This window comes from Lissotriton vulgaris, chromosome 9 (assembly GCF_964263255.1).
Source record: "Lissotriton vulgaris chromosome 9, aLisVul1.2, whole genome shotgun sequence".
In the NCBI taxonomy this organism is placed as follows: Eukaryota; Metazoa; Chordata; class Amphibia; order Caudata; family Salamandridae; genus Lissotriton; species Lissotriton vulgaris.
The window spans coordinates 245,842,247-245,865,867 of record NC_141697.1 but is presented as its reverse complement, the minus strand read 5'-3'; the positions used below and the strand labels follow the sequence as shown (position 1 = coordinate 245,865,867).

At 44.5% G+C, this 23,621-nt stretch overlaps 1 protein-coding gene across 4 annotated transcripts in view; it reads right to left on the bottom strand.

Annotated features, from left to right (window-relative positions):
* Positions 1 to 23,621, bottom strand: part of DDHD1 (DDHD domain containing 1) — a 463,741-nt gene that overhangs the window by 36,583 nt on the left and 403,537 nt on the right. For 2 of the 4 annotated variants that reach the window (XM_086937428.1, XM_086937430.1), the window contains one exon: positions 19,635 to 19,878. In XM_086937428.1, the coding sequence (XP_086793554.1) occupies positions 19,635 to 19,878 (244 nt within the window). The remainder of the gene's footprint in view (positions 1 to 19,634; positions 19,879 to 23,621) is intronic. The other 2 variants (XM_086937432.1, XM_086937429.1) reach the window with 1 other exon arrangement.

Genomic DNA, 23,621 nt, shown 5'->3' with positions numbered 1-23,621 from the left:
GGTAAGGAATCTATCACTATGTGTTTCTTTCCGATAATAATAACTGAGGGTGGAGAGATGACAGTGTCTGAATTAGAGACATCATACCCCCTTTTGCATTGGTGAAAGATTGCAGAGACTCAGATCCCTTTTTTGACTGATTAACAGCACAGGGCCCATTACTGCCACAGACCCTGAGAGGAATCAGAGGTACCAGGACTGTTACCTGGTGAATAACGGTTAACACCAAAGGGAAGTGCATTGATGAGTAAGGAGTCTTCATTAGTTTTCAGGTTATCACAAGCAGCCATCTGTGGACCATGTTGTCTAGCAGCCCAATCATCTTCGTCCCCGTGTACAGCAATAGATTTCTATTTTTCTAGGAGGTGACCCACTGCCACATTGCACTATCTTTGTCCTGGAACGCAGGTGAATTACTGCTGTGCGGGTTTCCCAGTTCATACAGGCTTTCATGGGCACTAGGCAGGGATTATTTATCTTTTGCATCCACCATGCCAATGCACATGAAACCGGGCATCTCTTCAAGTCCTTTAATGATATCACACAATCCAACATCGGAAACAATTGTTTTATCACCTGAAATGGATTGAGTCTCCTCTGATCTACCAGCTTCCCGAGCAGGTAAGGGGTGCCTGCTAGTGTACCGTCATGTTCCGTGCTGCTAGGATTGCCACTCTTCTTGTTTCACTGAGCTAGCAACAGCAAAGTCCCCTGTCACCAGTTCAGAGTTCTCAGTTCTATCCAAGACAGGTAACCAACTTCCATTTGTTACAGTGTCTCTAAGAAGACGGGCAGCAGGAAAGCAATCATCAGGAGAAACAATGTTACCGTGTGCCGCAGGCAGTTAGATTGTGTCCAGTCTGTGCCGCAGAGGGAACAGATCATCCGAGTGGAACTGCCTCACAACTCCTTATCGTGTCAAACAGGGCCGCGGCAACAGGTGAAGTTTCATTTAGAGGAGAATCGTATCAAGCGCGACTAGCCCGACTGGGCCTCAGTTGTGAGCAATCTGGCTCTCGATCTGAGAGGCAGAGCGCCGCTCTCTCTCCAGCTGGGAACCAATGCTGCTTGCTCAGGCAACTGCAGCCGGGACAGAGCGCACTCCCCACCTTCCTCAAAGAACACTCAGGACCATATCTATCCGGAGAGCAAGCCGGGGAGGTGGACCCTCTAAGGGCACGTAAGGGAGACGAGAGAAGCATGCAGACAGGGAAGATTCATCAGCCCACAGCTTAAGACCAGCTCTGCACAGGGGTACCCAAAAAGGGCAAGTAGGGAGCAAGTCGTCAGCAACTGCAGAAGCAGAGTAACAAGGCACGGGGGAGAGCGCACTCATGACAGGAACATCCCTTTACCATCTTTTTTTCCCCCCAGGTGTCACACTTCCAATTACTCCAAGTGACCAAATGATTCAGGGAAGTTAGTCACAGCAAATACATTTCAGGTCTGCCATTGCCTACTGCAAGTTCCGCCTGAGCAATACAAAAGTCTAATTATCTGCAAAGGTAAACTTTACTCACTGTTGTGATATATGTGTTGCGCCGTCTACAAAGAGTTTCACAGAAGTGTATGTTTTTCTCCTACACCTGCAATAAGTTAAAGACATGTTGCGCATAGGCCTCTGCTAAGTAGACCAATATCAATCATAGGAAATACTGAGAACAAATTAGACGGATTCCACTCTGCAACGAGACATCAGGGGCAATGAATTTCCCCTTTACTGCGCAGAGGTAAGAGAAGGAGATGTACTCCCTTTAACCCTGACACCATTTCTTTATTGGTGGCTGTACATCAGTCATGACACATCCGTCAGCAGCATAAACTGAGAATAAATTAGAATGGAAGGATTTGTGAGTTGAACACACATGAAATACTGAATGCGCCTCATCCTTAACCTAACATGGAAGATCTAGATGTGATGCAAAGAAAATAATTCCTGCAGGTGAAGGAAAGCAATAGCACTCTGAACTGCACTTGCTAAAAAATAAGGTTAATGTCTAAAGAAGACTGACTTTGCTATTGGACTAGACATAACATTTTGAAATGGAGAGCAGAGGTTTAGACAGGTCAAGAGTTCAAGTCATTTGAAGATGGTCTGTTATCTGTGTAGGCTTGATAAGAAGTCGTTCAAGAATGGTCCCAGGTTGCTTGGAGGTGCACAAGGGATTGGTTAATTCTGATCATTAATACAGCTAAACGTCTAGCTGATGCAGTTTTGATCAGGATTCAGATAGCAGAAGGGACCACTTAAAACTGCGACCCTAGTGTCAGTATATAAAACCAACCTGGCTGAGATCAATAATGAGATCAGAGAATACGGAGTACCTCATGAAATAGAAGATTCATAAACTACAAAAAGATACTAAGAAGTTTGAGAGAGAGAAAATATATCCATTCCTGAAGGCTGACTTTTCTGTTATAGAAGGTGAGACATCATCAGACGAAAGCCAGACATCTCGCAGAAGAACATCTTCCTCCAAAAGCAACTCCAGCACAGATCGCAACAATGGGGGAAGTAGAGGCCAGATAATACCCTTCAAGGATTACGAAATGTCACCCTTTTGGGCAGCCCCCTTTTGGCAATACCCCTTGTTTCTACAAAGCCAACAACCCTACAACTCTGCTTTTTTAGACAGAGACTGGGGCAGAGGAAGACGTCGAAGAAGAGGAGGGCACAAACATGTACAGTGGCAGAAACTACCCCTGCACCAGGTTCAGACAAGGAGTCAGACAGCGAAGAAATACTAGTTGTTAACCTGTTGAAGAGTACCCTGAATGAGACCAAGACCAAGGTACTCAAGAAGGGCCTAGGCTTCGTCCCCATACCTAGGACAGATAGATTCCAGGACAACTATGAACTTCATAAATTCTTCCGGAAAATAGGGTTGAGGGCGTTCTTCCAGGACAAACCTTGTCTTCAAAAAAGACGACTCGGGCTATGCAACACTTCTAGGTTCACCCCCACTACCAATATGACTCCTATAGAGATCTTGACCTTGGAACAGGCAGGTCTAAAGGAAATAACTCAGGTTAAAGTGGTCCCACCTTCCAACTCTGAGTTGGCAGCAATTAGATCTTTGGTCAATGACAACGAAATCATCATAAAAAAGGCAGACAGGGCGGTGGGGCATTGTTATCAAGTCTACCACGGACTAGAACACAGAATGTAACCGCCAACTGTCAGACAGGAAATACTATACTCCTATCTCCTTTGATCCCACAAGACGTTTGAGTACTCAGATTACCTCTGTGGTATCAACAGCAGAATCCCAAGAGTATCAACCGAGGATACCCTACTTTTACATCCTCCCCAAGATACACAAGGGTGTCCTCCCACCACCAGGGAGACCAACTGTGTGAGGCATTGACTCACTTCTGAAACCATTGTCCAGATTCTGCAACTATTTCCTCCAACCCATGGTGAAAAAACTCCCTCCTTGCTCCGGGATACCAGAGATGTACTACATATCATAGAAACAACTAATCACAAAGACTTGATTGATTAACTGGTAACTCTTGATGTAGAGGCCCTCTATACTAACATTCCTCAAACAGCCACCTTGGCAGTGGTCGAGAGAGCCCTACTTTCTGAGGACTGGAATGCACCATCTCAAATCAGTTTCATTATGGATTGCGCCACCACTGCCCTGACAGAAAACGTTTTTCAATTTAGTGAACAGCTATACCACCAGACTCAGGAGACCTCAATGGGAAGCACCTTCGCCCCTAGTCTGGCCAGCCGCTATAGGACAGATTTTGAGGAGGAAAAAATCCTTCATGCCACTAACCCCTACAGCAAAAATATTACTTTGTGGCAAAAATACATTGACGCCACTGTTCCCTCCAAGCTGCGCGGATGCCCGGGCGCGCACATCTATCGCCTGGAGCGCGCATTGTAAATTACAAAGCGCGCACTGGCAACTGAGGACCTTCGCGCCGCCGCTTTTGAAATGCGTGCGGCGCGAAAACTGTAAGATTGTGTTCCTTTTCTGTAAGTAATCATGTTAATCGAGGCGCCTGTCAAGCACTGCGATTAACATGATTAGTTTAACAAAGGCACACAATCTGCCCTCCTGTTCAGTGTTGTGCCCTATTGACAAATGAAAGGCAGCATGTCTACAACCACGTCGTGCTTGTAGACTTGCTGCCTTTCATTTGTGAAAGGCAGACAAAGCAAGCAGGGGACAGAGAACCGGAACGGGTGTATCGAAGCCGAGGGTTGTTAGGGTGAAAGCGTGAAAAAGTGCCGAGGGTTGTTAGGGTGAAAGCAAGGAAAAGTGAAAGAGGACATGCTTTACCCACACAGCATTAAAAAGTGAAAATGAATGGCTGGCTGATTGGGTGAGTGGAGAGATGAAGAAGGTTTGGAATGGAAGTGGCAGAGAAAGGGAAGAGGCAGCATTTAGGTGGGAGTGAGCAGAGGAAAGAGAGCATGACAAGGAAGAGAAGAGAGTCTGGGAGAAGTAATGGCCGGACAGATGCTGAGAATGGAGAGGGAGAATGCTGGGGTGAGCGAAAGGAGTGGGTGGCCAGAGAGAAGAAGAGTTGAGATTGAGTTAAGAAGTCTTAGCAGACAGGTTGAGTATAGGCTTAGAATGTGGAGTGGTAAAAAAGGTTAAAAAGATGCAAGGGTGCAGAGGTTGGGTAGCCAGGGTTCAGAGGACATCAGGGACAGTAGAGGCTGAGGAGGGTTTAAGTAGAGCTAAAGAGAAATATATGGGGAGTGCATGGACGGGGAAGAGGCGAGAAGTGTGCAAGGCAGATGAGTTACTAGGCATGAAAGGAAAGCGGGATGCCGGGCAGCATGAAAGAAGCAGAGAATGTCGACGAAGCAGAGAATGTCGACAAAGCTGAACGTGGGGTTATGCCAAGCGAGAGTTAGAGCTCGGGCAAGTGACACTAGATCAGGGGCTGGGGACAAAGATCATAGAGACTGGTGAAAGTTAGGGTTGCGGGGAGAGAGACATGAGTGAAACGAGAAAATACATTAGGTTTAGAACAGTCTGTAGTCTGGCATATTTCAGACTAGCAACTGTGTTCTCACCAACTGTTAGAAAAACATTGGTATAGTACAACTTATTATTTTTTCGTATACGTGGATGTAGCATGTTCATCTCATCTATCACTGTGAATATTTGGTTACTTATTTTGCTCATGCTATAATTCTAGATCCGGACACAAATGAGATGCATGGTGTTTTTGGTAAAAATCCAGGCATACCTTTAATGCATACTGTTTCTGACTTATATATTGTAAGCTCATACCGTGTATGTGGTCTGACATAATAACAACAGATACTGTGAATGTAGATGTACATAGCTGTGCCGCACACTGTGCAAGCGGACTCATACAATGGACAGCCACTGTACCTTATGACTGATAAAACAGTGCCACACGCTTACTGTTTGAGGTCCTCCAGACTAAAGTCACTGTGATGCAGTGTACATGTGGTTGACCCATCACATACCGTTCATGCGACCAAATGCTGCTGTAAAAGATGCCTAATACAACTGTGACTCTGCTCCCAGTGTTACTGTTTAATGCTGTGCTGTCTGACTTACCTCTGAATCACTGTACTTGTGTCTAACCTGTCACATACTGTATGTTGTAGTTGGGGGGCAGGGTCTGCTAACTGACTTAACTGTGAAGGTCATCCCTGTTATGCACCGTAATTTCTACCTACTGCTTGGCATAACTGAAATACATTGTGCTAGTTTTCTTGCATCTTATCAGCAACGCCTGCTTTTTCCTTGATGGCTCACTCGGACTGTGCTTTATTTGCGGTGCAGGAGTCTTGCTCCAGCAAGTGCACGGTACATGTGTTCGTGAGGACCAGGGCTATGACAGTGTTGCCTTCTATGCCTGACACAAGAAATACATGAGCTCCGAGGTCTTGTGGTGTTGCATTTTTTCAACCCATTGATTGAGCGATAGTGCTTTTCATCAGAGATATGTGAATATCTCGTTCCTCTCTCGGTTGAGGATGGGGATATTGATGGTCCCTTACTCACTTTGCCACTGGATTCAAGATAGCCTGGCTGATTAGGGTTATGAACCCGAAACCGGCCCCAGGATGCTTGTTTCTGGTCCAGGGAAGACATGGCTTGGCAGTTCGGGCTGCATTGTTCCCATGATGCACAGGGTCAGACTGATTTGCATATGGCCATGTCTGAACTGGGGTTGCGGAGGGAGCTAAAGAGTGGTGATGGATTAAACCCAGATCAGTTGACTGGGAGTCATGTTTGATTTGCTCAAATGCTCCGTACATCATCCCCTTTTGTATCGCTTTCATTTGTGAAAGGCAGACCAAGCAAGCAGGGGACAGAAAACCGGAATGGGTGTCTCGAAGCCGAGGGTTGTTAGGGTAAAAGCGTTGTTGCGGGGCCATAGGAGGTCTGCAGGTGGTGGCCTCAGTAAAGATGGTTCTTGTAGCTGCAAAGACTCAAGTGGCTGGGTTTAGAAGACACTGGAGGGCCCTGTAGAATGACAAGACCTGAGGAGATGAGTAGACTGCATACATAAACCTAAAGAAGATTTTAACTGCTGTAAAGCACCAGTAATGGAAGGGCACAAACACGCACTTGTGTGTCAAGTTCAGGAGGTCGAAGACAGCCATTGGTCTTCCTGTAATTTAACTCAACAAGCGCTGAGCTGTAGCGGCAATTAGTGGGGGCCTGGTTTGTTCAGAGAAGCATTGTTGCAGCAATGTGATGCAACACTAAAATCCCAAGCTGCCCAGTGAGGATTTACATTGGCATTGCCATGGTGTCCGCTGTAAGCAGATGTCTTGGCTGTATTCCTTTCTGACATTTGACTTCTATTGGGTGGGTGGGGGTGCAAATTACAGCTTTCTGAACTCTGCCTTTATTTGACAGTCACTCCGTTTTTCTCTCCCCCCTTTTGTGTAGCGTACAGCTGGACATGGCCCTGCAGCCTGCTCTTTATAAAGTGATTGACAGGTGCATATAGATATACATTGGGTTAGGGGCAACTAAGGCAGCTGGAGTGAAGCAAAGTGGCGTTACGCATCCACACCCTGCGGGTAAACGTCCTCATCAACTAAAAAACTTCCAACTGAATACATTTTACCTCAAGTGGGGTCCCAATCATTGTATACTCTCATGCACACTGGCAATATCATCTTGCTTGATTTAATCCCATTGGCTATCAAAAGAAACCTGCGAAGATTAGGTAATTATGGTACAGGTATGTTTTTGTATTGCAAAACCAAAGGTTCAAAGAGGTTTATCATATAATTTGCAAGTGGGACATGAAAAACTAGAGGATGTAGATAACTGTGTCTATTTAAGCAGAAGCTTTTCTAGCACCATGTTCCATGAGGTGCACTTTACAAATCTAAGGAATAAAGCCTTGGCCCACGCAGGTGCTCTTCAAAATGTATATAAATCAGTGTAAAGAAAACATTTTAACCATTTATTATATGTTTATAAAAAGAAAGATACCACATACTCTTATCGATACTCTGGAATATACTCCTATTTCTAACTGGTATTTTTTAAATCTATCTGACGGGACGATCTTACGAAAATGTTGTAGCCTTAGCTCTGCTATATGGTTACAAATTCTTAGCCTAGAACTTGGGTTCTCTGGCTTCTTCGTGCAAGCACTGACAAATATAATCCACTGGGCATACAAACGTCTCCACGCACCAGCTTCGCCTTTAAGGCCACTTCTTAATGTGAACCTCGTTATTGGACCTGCTGATAAAATGATTCTTTTTAGAAATTTTAAATTTACACTTGAGAGTTTGGGCTGCAATATGGGTCTTCTTAGGTTGGAGACTCCAGGGCAGCTGCCTCATTATCTTGAAGCCCGAATTGTTAGGTTACACTTCTCTTGAGACATAGAAAACTGTGGCAACCTGAAAATATCAAAAATGTTTACCCCTAATATTCCATTTGGTCAAATCCAACCATACCTCTCCCATTATGAATTTTTTAAATGTATTTTCTGGATGCTACAAATATTTCTATTCTGTCATGTTTCTTAATCTCCGAGGTACAATCATTCAAGATCATCTATGCACTAAACAGTGCAATACAGGCTGATTTCGTTGCCTATTTTTGATCCTGAGCTTTGGCATTGTCAGGCCTTACACTTGCTCATTCCACATTCTTCAACTAGCATCTGCCCTGTGGCTGATTTGCACTTTGGCATATGTATCTGCCATCTTTCAGACATGGGAACATCTGTTGCCTTTGTGAAAGGACTATGTTACAGAAGTGTGCAGTGATGAGGGTAGATCCATCCTCGGGGCATAAAACTACAATTTCCAGGGAGGAAGTATAGCCGGGCTAATATTGGCGTATTCAAACCCCACATATTGTCCCAGTGGAAGAGAAACCATGGACAGGAACAGAGAGAGGGATCAGATTCCCAGAGAGCTCTTCACTTTACGCTATGACAGTTGTTTCCTAGTCATCTCGCTGTTCACAGGCAGTTCTCCTCAGGAGTTTCTCACTCTAGCTCCCAGCAGTTTTTGCTTCTTACAGGGCCCCTTGCATAAGTGTAGCTCAGTTCCTACTGTGGATTGCGTTATTCAGTAATTCTGTCAAAGGCGGATGTATTCAGCGAAACGTTAACATTTGGTGCTAGAATACACACCAGGTAATTCACCAACTCGTGTTCCAAAGTTTACATCGCCAATGAGAAGTCGGGCGTGCTACCATACCCTGTGTATGGCTTACGGCTTTGCTTAAGATGTTCCTCAATAGGTGGTCGGGAACTTCCAAAGAAAGAATATCACGCTCTTTCCCAAAATTAACTCAATTTGATTGTGACTGTTAATACAGTGACTGACAGTAGCTGGTGGTTATACTTACTTTGTTCGTTCTGTAGTTCTTTTTTTTTTTTTCCTCAACACCTTGACTCGCTACTGATAACGACCGGCCCTCTCACTGCTGTCTCCTGACTGCATGATGCAGCAGTGCACTCTCCCATGCCCAGTGGACTGGAGTTGGCCGCCCTGGGCTGCTTGGAAATAATTCTTCAGCATGGCAAATAATTTAGCTGCTGTGCCCCCTGAACAGAGGCGGCTGCCTGGACAGGTCTGCGCACCATCATGCTTTACAGGTCATGCTTTTGGACTTGCTGGCTTTACTTTTAGGTAACACATAAGTTTGAAATCTTTGCTTAGCTTGTGTGCCGCCCGGCTGGTGTTTTACTGCTTCTTTCTGTCTCTGCATCCAAATATATAATACAACAAGTAACATACCTACAGCAGTAAAATCTTATGATGGTACCACTGTTGGAGTCTTGTGCTTTTCTAATCCCGAAGTGTACTTGCCTGTGTAACCAATTCATGTCATGGTTTGTGCATCCAACTTGGAAACCTGCCTTAAGACCCTGAACGTGGCGCTGTATGTGTGGAAATGCAGTTTTTTCCCTTTTTTAAGCAAAGGTTTAGAGTGATATTCGGCACTGCTCCGCCACGCGCAGTCTGGTTCCTGGTGCACATAGTCTTCCTTGCAGCGCACATAGACCCAACACTGCTGCCCACAGAGGGAAAAAATTAGAGGGAACATTGATTGACGCCATCCTCGTTTTTTTGGAGAAGCAACAGAACCACAGGCAACGCTTTTTGCGATTGGATTAACTCCCTCAAACCTTTTCTCCAGTTCATTAGTAACATGTCTGATGAAAATATTCCCTTCCTAGACCTAAATCAACTGGAAAAGGATGGTATCTAGACCACAACTACATTAAAAAACACAGATAGATATAACTTGCTATTATAGGGTATCTACCACCCAAGGGCACTACGTGACAACCCCACCCCAGGGCACTGCCTGACAACCTCCTGTACAGACAATTTCTACAGTTGCTCTGTAATTGTAGCTCTGTTTCTGACTATGTCAAACAAGCCCCCATACTCTGAAAATCTCGTTAATCAAGACTACCCACAACACTGTGTGAGACTGGCCAAAACACGGGCTAGAAATATTAATAGAGAGGCACTATTGGAAGACCATAAAAAACCTCCAGAAGACACGCTCACTTGCGTTTTCACATACACAGCTGACTAACAGAATATGCAAGATTATAAATAAGCATTAGAACATCCTCCGGTCTGAAGTTTAATCATGCCAACCTAGGTTTGCTTTCAAATGCACTTCAAACACAAAAGACATGCTGGTGCACACAAGACCAAGGGTATCAGGCAGTTCAGACCAAGGGACCCTTTGGTCCCGGCCCCCTGTGAAGGGCCATTTCACTGTGGTTCCTGGACGGTCTGTAGCGTGACTACGACAAAAGAAATAAAACTAACATGTTCACCTGAACACAAGAGGCACATTCCAAATGCAATACAAAAAAGTCCATTTAGACAATCACAGGCCCCTGTGATAAAAGATACATAGGCAGGACTACCAGACTGGTCAAGACCTGCATTACTGAGCACCACAGAAATATCAGGTGTAAAAAAACTAGTACTAAAATGTGCACACACTTTATTGACCTTGGTCACACAGCTGATGATTTACGAATGACTGTGCTTGAAGCCCTTTACATTTTGAGAAAGGGTGCACTCTTTAAAAGGGAACAACACTGGATTTTCCGTCTGTCCATGCGCATTCAGGGATTGAATGAAGATATACCATGGGGAGAGATCAAACGGTAGCCTTCACTAATCGTTCGATAATCACGATCTGGCAATACGTTATTTCACACATTATGTGAGTTCTCCTTCCTGGCAACAACATTCCACCTCTGCCATGGGAGTAACTATGACACATGCGTTCTATCTCTGGACATGGGCCAGAACCCAGTAAGTTATTAGACTCTGTAAAGCCACTGCATGATTAATACTAGACTACATTACTTCAGTGAGAGTTAGCACTGTTTGTCCCTGTCAATTCTCTACTGCATTTGATTGGCTGTCAACGTAATTCACACAAACTCGTAGGACCATCTAGGATCCATTGCTCCTTCAAAAGAGAAATTATTTCTTAGGTTTCACCAGCCTCCTTCATGGCATCATTTCCTATGATTGGTTGCACACTCTCCCAAGAATGTTAGTAGATGACTGCACTCATTGAATATTGTGTTTTTTACATTGCCTCTCCTATTCACTTTACGGTAAGGAAAGGAGACCCAAACAGGCACATACAAGCCCACATTCAATGGGAGCGCCCCAACAATTTTCAACCCTATCAAATTAATTACTAGCAACAATCCATGTACTACATAGGCTCCTAACCCACTACAAGATGACACCCACGGTCCACGGCCTAGCACTGCTGACCTTTGATCAGCAATTAACCACTTCATACGAACCACCTGCCACCAATTAGAGCCAGGAGGAAGGTTTATAAACCGAACAATCACCTCCAAGTCCTCATTTCCGAGGCACATGAGAAGGGGTAGGTCATTTGTTAAGTTCTTCAATGGATGACGCGAGTACTGGATTTTTGGCTTTTCATCTTGTGAACAGAGGTTATTATTCCTCCCCCTAGGCTCACTTACAAAATTTCAATTGAAATTTTACTTCCCAACAGCACACTTAATATTTTAGCGATTATCTCAGTGTTTCTCTCGAAGAGGTGATGACATCACTCTCATTGGGTGAGTTTTTTTCCCACTCTTTTGACCACAGTGTATGCAACCACCACCTATATGTTTTTATGTATGTAACGTATTTATCTAACTTGGTTCCTATCACTACTTGTTACAAATCACAAATTAATGCATGCTAGTATTGCATGCCTCTACAAGTACTATTCAAGCCTGCTCTGTATGGCGCTATTTTATGATTTCTTTTCATATCTTCCTTCCCCAAGTCAGTGATTTTGCATTCTCCATGTACACTTATAGGGTACTTAAGTGTTTGGACACTACTTGATGCATCCTTGGTCCGAGACACTATGTAGATAAGTTAGAAATGTTACGGTCCTGAAGAACTGCCCTAGATCACATGTTGACTAATTGACGGCATGAAACTTGTTGACCTTATAAGTCACAAGGGATCATTGTCCCCACTGGTGACATCACACTTTTAATAAGTCAGGCATACTCATTGATTAGACTTGCCTAGCTTATTCAAGGCACTCATCACTACATCGACACCTACGTTTCCTCAATCTACACTAAGGGCCCTTTACTTGCACTTCACATCACAGCTTTGGAACAAAATCTCTCAAAGAGCCCCCTTGAAGGTGCCAGTCAGGTATTGCAGCGCCGGAGCAAGCCAGATGATGAAGCATGACACCCGCAAGGGTATGTGAGGGCCCTATTTCCAAAAAGGAACTACTCCGCTTGTAGTGGCTCCTTTTCTCGGACCTACTCCCCATTGTCCCCTTTAGGAACTGCATACCTTTTTCTTTTCAGAATTTTCAAGAAGGGCATACATAAATGCTCTGACATCATAGATGTAAAGTCACTACTGAAATTAGCTTGATAAATGTGGTGTCGTGGTGAGACTGAAAACAGGGCATTAAATTAAAGGGGGTCTCCCAAAGAAAATCTAAGGGCCAATGCTTTAAAGTTATGAGTTAAAAGCTAGCTTATAATTAAAGACAGCCAATCTTGCAACTCCAAAGTATGGAGGATCTATGCCAGGATGACATTTATGATTTCTCATTTCTGAGGACCTTATTGAAGAATTTTACATCCACAGACTGGCTAAGGGTTCCCAGTCTTTGTGGAGACCAGGAAGCATCTTGAATAGCATAGCTTGCCTTCAATCTCCATTTGGTACACTCTTCCCAGTACTGTTTTGAAGTGGGTAGGGTCACAACACTGAATAGATTTTACCACTGCAAGCACTGTAGAAAATTATGAAGAACATTGAAGTGGTGGTGCAGCATACTTTGGAGTCCCTGAACTCCAGCGACCAGTCGCCTCAGCGGCAGGAGCCGCTCCCATCATCCCAACTCGCCTGGAGGCGCTTTATAAACCGGCGCAGGCTCCCGCAGCGAGGGATTGGCATGGGCATGGCCGGCTGAGCCTACCCTCTTGGATCTTCTCAGTGAACCACATTGTCCCCAGCAGCTGCCTCTCCTAGTGAAACTACCGGCGACGGAGGAGGTACGACCGTCTTGTCCTGATGTGTGGTGTTGGCCCCTGGGAGCCATATTCCATATAGCACAAAATTCTGTTGAATTCTGTTGAGCTCTTGGTTGGAGTGCTTGTGCTGTGCTCCGGGTTCCCTTCATCCTCAGGGTTGCAAACTTGTAATATCTAATTGGGATCCAGTATTCTTTGTACTTCGCACTTGTCTTTTAGTCTGTTGAGCCATGGTTAGGCGCAAGACAGAATCAGCGGCTGCAAGGTCAAAGACTGGTCCCATTGATTCAGTAACTACCATGGATTCCTTCTTGCACCGGGTAGCAGCAGTGATAGACAAGGAGATAGAGCTGGTTAATAGACGTCTCTCCGGGGCACCAACTAGTATCTCTAATCCTCGACTAGTCAACACTCGCGTATTCTTGGTGGAGGGTGATGATGGACCCCTGAGCCTGTCTACCTGCTCTGAGTCTCATGTTGTCGCACAGGTTGGTGCTGGGTCATCAAGCTTGTTATTAGCCCAACCTAAGGCTATCCCAAGGCCCCTTTCACCTGTCATTACAATAAGCACCAAGTGGGGTAGTCCAAACCAGTCACCACAAGGAAATGCTACTAACCGAATTAATATCGCAGGGGAAACTTCTCCAGCCACCGGGAGCGTGAACGTACACTTGCCAGCTAAGGGGAATTCGAGGCCTGGTGTTGGCACCAAAAGGAAATCTCAAGCCATTGGGGGTAAAGCGAAGAAACATAAACCTAACCTGGCTTCTAAACCAGTGGCACCTGCTTCAGTAGTCTTAACCACTGAACCACTGGTGGCTCTGGAATCCCAACAGGCAGTGATGATTAGCCTGTTGCACTTACAATTGGGCCAGATCCTCGAGAGGCTGACTTTGATTGAGAAAAGCTTAGCAGCGCTTAATCATACTGTACCGTCCCTAACTGGTGGGTCAAGGGATAGCCCGGGACCGGAGTACTGCAGGGGACTTTTTCTCCTTGTCAAATTTGTTTAAGAATAACTCAGAACAGTCATGAACACAAACACAGACACAGTCTATAGTATAGGGGGAGCATGTAATAAAGAGTAAAGGCGTAAGCAAGAGTAGGGAGATGCTTGTACAGGCGAGGGGCCTGGAGGAAAGTCAGCCCTTAGGTAGACAGATGCAGGGGAGCAAAGAGGCACAGTTGCAGTGCCTAGCGGTTATCCATTTACCACCTGAATCAACCCCATATGTAGTGGTTTTGGGGAATGTTCCACCTCTCCCAATGGGAATTAAAGAGGATTTTGGTCAGTTGAAAAATAAAGTACTGCGCTGGCTATCTAACAATACCGTTGTGGGCTCAAGGGTGGTAAAAAATATAATTATGGTGCGTAGAGTTAGCTGGATAGGCAGCTCTCGAAAAATTGCCATGGATTATTGTGTTATTGTAAATTTTAACCCCTTTTGTGCTCCCGTCAGCTGTTGGCCGACGGGAGCACTCCATCCCCAGTGCTGCGCACGACCGCCGCAGCCCCGCCCACCCTTTAGAATGCCTGCACCGCGGCGGAAAAACCGCCGCAGTTAAAAGGTGTTAATAGACCAGATGTCGCCGAAAGGATCCTTTCCAGGGACCCATATTCTGATCCTCCTAGCTAGGAGTTGTCTTTTAGGGATTACCTTTAGGATTTTTTTTTATAAACCTGATACATCACGATATACCCTAAGGAACACCAACATGGAAGCCCCCCTAGTTGGCTGGTCACAAAGATTCTCTCCTGCACATGTACAATTGCCCACACCCGCAGCTCACTCACAACATCCGCCAGGTCAACAGTATAGCGCCCCTCCTTCACTAGATTTATTTAATAGATTTTCCTCATTAGCCAGGTTGGAAGAGTGTGATTGACTTACGAGCCCCACATTGTTTGCCACCGTCTCCGAGCCCAAACAAGTAATGGGGGTCCCCGGAGTATTTGATGCTAATGTTCTATCTTGGAATATTGCAGGCTTGTATAATAAGTTTCAAGATCCTACCTGGTTGCAATTTGTGAAACAATTTAGTGTGATCTGATTACAAGAAACATGGTTGGCGGATTGCAGCTTATTTTTGGAGGGATAGAAGGCTTTCTTTGTTCCAGCTTCTCCGTCGAAGGGTGGTAGAGCCAAGGGTGGACTGGTCATTTATATATCTCTGCAGGTAGACTGCCAGATTCGGGTTATGCCGACACTGAGCTCAGGTCTCCAGGCTCTGGTATTACAACGGGGGGCCTCTAGCTTGAGTCTTCTAAATTTCAACAATTCGGTGGCAGACCCCCCCCCCCCACCCCGGTGTTTGCAACATTACAATGCTGGGTTCATATATAAGGCAGTCTTGTGGTTCTAGTTTACATAATTTTATCGTCCTGTGTGATTTTAATATCCACCCATGTGGAGACTCTAGGACCACAAGAACTGCTAACTTAGGTTGAGGGGGTGCCACTTTGAACACCATACTCAGGGGAAATCACTGAATAATCTATTAAATTAATTTGATTTGATGTCACTCATGTCTGAAGCCCTTGTCCCTTCTTTTAAAGGGAGAGATAATGGTTTTTTTATTGATTAGATCTTAATTTCAACTTCTTTTCAGACTTTATTCTGTGGTTTCACTATTCTGGAAAGTGTATTTAGTGACCATAATCTGCTCTGTGTCCAATTGCATGGTCCCTTACTACTTGGAAATCGAAGGGTGGTGAATAAGGGTACGCTTAGACCAACAGACGGTAGACTAAGGTTTAAATGGTCCCAGATCACGTTTGGTTAGAGACTGTTGTTAAGAGTACAAACCGTCACTGGCTAAATGGAAGGGTGTTCTGAAGGAGGAGGCTTGGAAGGAGTTGATAGAATAGAGTACCCTTAGGAATAGCTCGTGGTTCTGGAGCATTATTAACAGACCGTTTTTTGAGCACGGAGTAGGGGGTGAATTAGGATCGCACATCACGGAGGACGAATGGGTGCTCATTTTAAAACTATGTTTGAAAGTCCAACTGAGCTAATTCTCCAGGCAGGTCGTGATAGGGATGCCCCTGTCGTGTTTTTTGAGCAGGGAGAGGTTGAGGTTGGTGTTGCCGGTTCAACATGCAATAAAGCTCCCGGTCCAGATGGCATCCCCCCTGACCTTTTTAAGTCCGATCCACTTTTTTGGGCGCCGGTACTCACAGCGGTTTTTAATGCAGCGGCCAGGGATGTCTGTCCCGAGTCCTGGGCCACCTCTACCATTGTACAGGTCTTCAAGAAGGGTGATCGTAATAGCACTTTCTGCTATAGGTGGATCTCACATCTTGATTCAGTGGTTAAGGTTGTGGGTCGCGTATTACTAGAACGGCTATCTACCTTGGCTGAGGAGCACAACATAGTCTCGGTTGTCCAATTTGGATTCCGCCCTGGTTGGGCAACCGTGGCCCAATGCCTTAACTTAACCATGCTACTCAGTAAATACACGGTTGCTCGCTCCAGAACTATCTACCTAGCCTTCATGGACTTAACATCCGCATTTGACTGTGTAAAAAGGGTCAAACTGTGGCAGTCAAAGGCCAATGTTGGATTCTCCCAGGATCTTGGTGTCTCCAGGGACTTTGCTATAAAAAGGTGTACGTCAAGGCTGTATTCTGGCCCCATTCTTGTTTAACCTCTATATTAACAAACTAGATAGAGCTTTATTAGCTACCGGGGTAGATTACCCGTATGTAGGGCGACGTGAGCTTCCAGTCATAATTTACATGGAAGATAGTGTTTTTATCCAGGACTGCTAGGGGTCTCCAATCTTTGCTAGACACCTTCTCAAACTTTGTCGGATCAAGATTTATCCATCAACAACTCGAAATGTTACATAATGCAGGTCGGGACTCGCCCCCAAAACTGTTTTCAATTTACAGTTGGCCCTGCCAAAGTTCCCTGGACGGACGTGTTCTCATACCTGGGGCTTTTATTGGATGATCAATTAAAATGGGGGCCTCTGATTTAGAGGAAAAAGGGGGACCTGGTTCAAGTGAACGCTGCCATTTTAAACTTTGCTTCTAAGCTAGGCAAGCGACCAATTGCAGCCATGCTGAAAGTTTACCATGCAAAAAGTGTAGCTATAGCCTCTTACGGTAGTGAAATCTGGGGGCATACCACTACAGACGCACTTCAGGTGGTTGAGAACACTTTTTTGAAGCGCCTGTTGGGTGTTCCGAGTGGTCTGTCGAATCTGGTGGTCCACGAGGAACTGGGGGTGCCTTATTTAAGAGGTACCCTGGGATTGGGCCCCCTTGTGCTTTGGCTAAACTGTTGGTTGAACAAGGACTGATCTCTCAGTCACTTGATTTTAAAAGAGTATGTCCTTTGACAATTCGTCCCGAATACCATGGCTTAGATATATTAAAAGCAGTTTAAAGGGGGGAGGACGTGCCGACCTATTTTCTAATCCTGATTCTATTGTAAAAAGGGATGTCGATATAATTAGGAAATCTTTCGCTACCCTATGGAAACTGGAAAGGGAAGGGCGGGAATTGCAGAAACCCAGTGCCCGCAAATTCCTAATGTTAAAACCAACTCCTTCTGCCGAGCCTCATCTCATGGGGTCCTTATCCACTTATGAGTGGGTTTAATTGTCCAGGTTTTGCCTGGATCTTTTTCATCTCCTGCTTGCAGTTCCAAGAGGGTGCAGTGGAGGTAATTTGTTAGCACTCTGTGGCTGCGACGGAGAGTCTCCACGGGATTTGCTACATTTTATGTTCTTTCGTAACTTTTATGATATTTTTTAGTACCTATTTTAAAGAAGATGAATTTTAATTGGGCTCGCCAGCTCTCATGTACCTCCAATTGTTGAAGGCTGATTGTATCTTTTTTATTGTTAGCGATTAGAAATCCATTGTGCGAACCAGGGCTTGTCTAGACGAATAGTGACCAGATTGATGATCAAGCACGTAGAAAATGTTTATGAAGGGTAGGACACCGGTGTAGGGTAATGCTAAACTCAGGGGGGTACATTGTTCGGTAAAAAAAGGGATTTTCCCTTGACTAACACAATTATAGTTTCATGCACACATGTTCATCTAATATGATTTATATAGAGACACTGGGTCCCATGCACTACAATACATCCACACACAGATTATATAGTTTGAAACATTTATTCTTATTAAAAAAGTCTTTGGGTTAAAAATATACACTTTAAAAATTTCATAAACACAGAAAATAATCACAATGTAATATATTACAATTTATAAGCACAATGTTGTACACTTGAATGATTAAAAACACAATGAGTACATTTTTCGCACTAGTTATAAAAAAAGAGAAATCACATCAAAGGAGAGACATACAAAAGACATTAATAATTAGTCATTAAATATTACACATCTGAGACCCTAACAATTTCAGAATCTAAACCTTGGCCCGTTATTTTCTTGACTACAGGATAGATTTGTTCTCTTGATTGTGTATAGGTGGCGTCAACGCGTTTCGATGGCTCCCATTGATATTCTGCCATCTTTATCAAGACTACGTAATCAGTCTCTCCTAATTTTTGGGCACTGGATGGTTGCCACTGACAGGAATTTTCCTGATTACATAACAATCTTAGTCTTGGGGGGTTTTATTCACGGTTTCAGATTTTAGGCTTTTGTTCCATCTCTATACTGCATTCTTTTGACGGATATAGTTTATCTTTGAGTCCGCCTTTCTCTTGTCTCTTAGTTTCATGCACCTTGTTACCTGTAGGATATACGTGTAAGGGTCAGGTATACTTCCCTCTTTTAATTTATTGAGTCTATACTTCCTTACATTATTTATTAACTCCTTAGCGTTTACCTTAGTATGATGAAATTGTTAATTGGCATTTGTCTTGGCGGACTCTATTTCTTTATTTTGGGTTTTCCAGTCTCGTTGAGTCGCCCAGTGCTTGTTGCGTGTCTGCTGGGGCAAAACTCGAAGCAGGGAGTAGGTTATCTGACAGACTTCTTAGGCGTCTATGTATCGGCGGCCTCCTGAGTCACAGCGTTCCACTCCCTTCTGCTTTCCATCACGTCCCTCCTTACGTCTGATTTTGCAGTCCCGGCATAAAAGGTACATTGTTCGACCATAAATTGTGCACTTTATTGCTAGAGATTATTTCAGGAGATTGTATAATTTTTTTTATTATATCTTATTTGCCTTGTAATTTTATGGACTCGTGTTTTAATGTAGCTTGGATGTTTGCAACTTTTATGGTTTTCTCTATGTGAAGCCGAATAAAGTCTATTTGATGATGATGATGATGATAAAGGACAGAAAGGAGTTATAGAAATGTTAATCGCCCTGCATGGTGGTGCTTGTCTGCTTCTTATCCCCTGTGTATATACTTTTCTCATTTTATGTGATTAATACCTCTGTTCTTTAATTATGTTTTTTTTATTCAAGTGATGATATTTTATGTTGCTTTAATGTGTTTTTGAATAAAGCTTGTTTGATTTGTACAAGTAATTTTAACAGCAGCTATAAATAACTTTAAGGTTCTTAATTTTAAAAAAGCGTGAACTGAAACAAAATATTTATCAAACTGTTTTCAACTTGAGGTATTAAAACATATTAAAATTTAAAAAGAGGAAATGTGTTTCACAAAAACTTTACCTAATATACCTGCTTTGCCTATATTGGTAATAGACTCGCCGTAGTGCCGTCGAGAAAGGACGGGTGACGTGGACGGGCTTGGTATACTTTCAGTATCAGAGGCCGAGGTAGTTTCTTTAAACGTGCTGAGAAAGCATGGCTTCATCAACCTGTAAGGAGTAGGATTTGCTGTGTTGAACCAGTGGATCTGAACAGGAGAAATGTTGATGTAGTGCTTCAATATTAACGGCTCCAGTCTATATGCCTAGAGGAGAAATTAAAGAAGAGAATAATACGAGATCTTATAGTGCAAACCGAGAAAAGCAAAAATCTCCTCCAAACTTCGGCATAACAGGGACAAAGTAATTTCACGGAAGGCAATGTGTGCCATAAAAAACATGAAATACTTAATTCACAATACACAATGGGCAAAAACAGCACACAAAAATCCAGCAGCAACAAGATGTGGACAGGTTCTGTCAAGACGTGTTAGTCCCTTATGGGCCAGGGCAGATGGTGTTGATTGTGCTTGTGTGTGGGACTTCTATGTATTTAGTGTTATAATGCAAGTGAAGCTTTATTATGAGCCCAGGCATACGCACATTTTTGAAATGCAGTAATCATAATCAAGTGAGATGCCACCACAACATTTTGTACTGTACACAACAGACAGAACATCTGCTTGCCAAATGTGTGTAAATCTGGCACCTTTTGTATGAAAGATCCCTACACAAAGTGAAGTTACTTACCTTTGATAACAACTGTCTCTGGTGGATATTCTATCTAACTGCATATTCATTACCTTCCAATGCCCCAGGTGGACGGTAGAATCCATCACCTTGTACAGCAGTGCTTCCACAAGCTGCTTGATGGCACCATATCGCTCCAGAAGTGACATAGCAGAGCCGCATACAAGCTCTACTGCTGCAAGCTAATGTCAGTTTATTATTTCCCTCCTTTTCATGCCCTTAGATGCAGAGCGTGAACAATTGTTGGTGCCAATGGGCTGATCCCTAACTTGGGAACTTTTTAGATGTTAAAGTGTCACTCCAAAGAACGGGAAGGTGAGAGGGCAGTGAGGAATATTAGTTAGATGGAGTTTCTACCAGGAACAGCATTACTGAAAGTGGGCAACTTGTTTTTTTGCTGGATTCTTTTAGCTGCTGATATACTCCCCTTACAATAGATACCAAAGGTGGTGGGTCTTTAAAACGGGCTCACACTATACAGTCATGCAGGACTTAGCAGACAAAGTGCTGTTCCTGCAGGATCTGCCTGTTAAGGTAGCAGTGCTTTGTAAATATATGCACTGATGCCTACGCCACAGCCTGGCAGATGAAAAGGACACACTCCATGAGCCTACTCAATAATATCTGCCTTAGCCCTTGTGAAATAAGCTCAGGCCTTTTGGGGACGGCTTTTTGGCCAGTGCATAGCAGATTTCGATGCAGAGGACTATCCACCTTGGCAGGCTCGTTTTTTGCACACCCTTCCCTTTCTACATCCCAGAGAACCCCAAAATCAATTTAAAAGTTTAAACGCCTTATGAGGTCCAGCAATTGAGCGTTTCCTCCTGTTGAGGGAAAAGGAGGAACAAAGAGGGCAATCCATCACCATGGCTGCCTTATGTGAAAGGGAGTCACAGATTTTACATAGAAAGTGCCTGGAGTTTACGCATGTGATGAACTTATTTAACAGTGCTATACCTTCAGTCAGGGAATGCAGCGAGCTACTAGGCATTGGCTGAAAGGGCACCCACATGAGAAACGCCAAGATAAAGTTAAGGTCCCACAAAAAGCATGGAAGCTAACAAGTGATTCAAACCCTTAATAAATCTTATCACACCAGGTGATTTAAACAAAGATGGTTGGTCCAGTAAACGTAAAAAAAGGACTTCCGACAGATTTCCTTGTAAGGAGTCAATCTTGCAGCACTAGGCCGCAAATTTGTCCCAGTGCCCAGCATAAGTGGTTTTGTGGAAAAGCACCCGGGGTCAAAGATGATGTCCCTCACTTCAGGCAGCAGATCAAATATAGTCAGATGCTGCTAAAAGAAACCTCAACAAATGTAGACGTAGATTGCACAGATTTCGGTGAAAGCCCCTGCTGTGTTGTCGTTACAGAAGATCCTCACAAAGTGGTAGCCTGTTTGGAGGACAAATGCTCATGCCCACACAATCCAGGCACCACACAGGCCTTGTTCAATCTGGAGTCACTACGATGACTTGAGTCCGGTTGTTCTGGATTGTTTTCAGAACTCCAGACAGGGGTGGGAAGGCTTACAGGAGTTCTGTGTTCCATTCCACTCGGAATGTCTCACCTAACAAATGTTCTTGTGGAAACTCCAACAGGTAAAACTTTTAACACTACATGTCCTCGAATGTGGTGAAAAGTTCCAGCTATAGTTCTCCCCACTGTTGGATGATGCCCTGCGCCACCTCGGGATGTAAATGCCAGCTATGATGTAGATGCTGCCTGCTGAGCTCGTCTGCTCTTGCATTCGGGGACCCTGCCAAGAGGTTGGCCATGGGGAAAATGCCCAAGCGATCCAACCAGGCACACAGAGCTTGCTGGTAAAGGATCCAGGATCCTACTCAACTCCACGTATTGCAATACCACACAGCAGTGATATTGTCCATGAGAATCTGCACCAACCTCTCCTTGATGAATGACAGAAAGGCCTTCAGAGTCAGACAAATGATGTGGAGCTGGGCCTCCTGACAAAGACCAGAGTCTTCTAATCTCCACCTTCCCCAGATGAACTTCCCAACCCAAAAGGGATGCATCTGTCCATACTTGCAGCTCTAGGTATGGAAGGGAGATGGGCCAACCGCAGGATCAATTTCAGTAGAACCGCCATTACTGCAGATCGTGTCTTTCGAGATTTGGAGGACATCTGTCAGATTTCCTTGATGCTGGGCCCACTGAAACTTGAGATTCCATTGCTGTCTGCATATGCCACCTGTTACAGCTTACAAGGAAGACACAGGAGGCTAAGAGGCCGAGAAGCCTCAGAGCTGTCCTCACGTGATCCAGGACAGAGGCGGAAACATGTTATGTTAAGTTAATAAAGCTTGTAAAGCACACTGCTACCCTGAGGTGTCCTGGCCCTGGGAGCTGCCTACTTGGTTACTGGACAGGAATGACTATTTCAGGCAAAAAAGGCCAGGTTTTCAGCCCCCTTCTAAAAGGAAGGAGCTCAGTTGCACTTCTGAGGTGGAGGGGAATGCCATTCCAAGCCTTTGCGGCGCAGCAGAAAAAACTCCTGCCCCCCCCCCCCCCTCCAATTGGCTGTTTTAATCCTTGGAATTTTTATTTGTTTTGCATCGGCCGAGCGCAATGCTCTGCCGGGAACATACCATTGGAGATGTTGTCTCATGTAAGCAGGGCCAGCTCCTTTCAGGGCCTTAAAGACCGTGCACAGGGCCTTCAATTCCACGTGTTATTTCACCGGAAGCCAGTGGAGGTTTCGAAGTCCCTTCTTCACCGAAACACACTTTGGGATGCCCAAGATGACCCTGGCTGCTGCCTTTTGCACGACCTGATATCGATTAAGGTGTCTTTTTTGGATGTTAAGATAAAGGCTGTTGCAGAAGTCAAGTCGGGATAAAATAAGAGCCGTGACTACTGTTCTGAGGCCGTCTTCAGGAAGAAGAAATTCCTCAAAATCCTGAGAAGGTGGGAACAGGAGGGAACAACTCGACTAATCTGCTCTCTAAAGGAAAGTTTCGCATCCACGATCATCCCCCCCAGTCTTCACCTTAACCGTAGGTACTGGGGGCGGGCATGATTTCAGGTCACCAATCGGGTGACCAGAGATTTGAGGAATTGCCAAAGATGATCACCTCAGTTTTCCCTGCATTTAGCTTGAGGCAATTTGCTGAGATCCAGCTTGCAATGGCTTGCTAGCAGTCATGACAGTCCCAACATGTCTCAGCCTCTTTGCCCTTCTGTATTGACAACACTATTTGTGTGTCATCGGCATAGGAGGTCAGCTGGAGCCCAAATG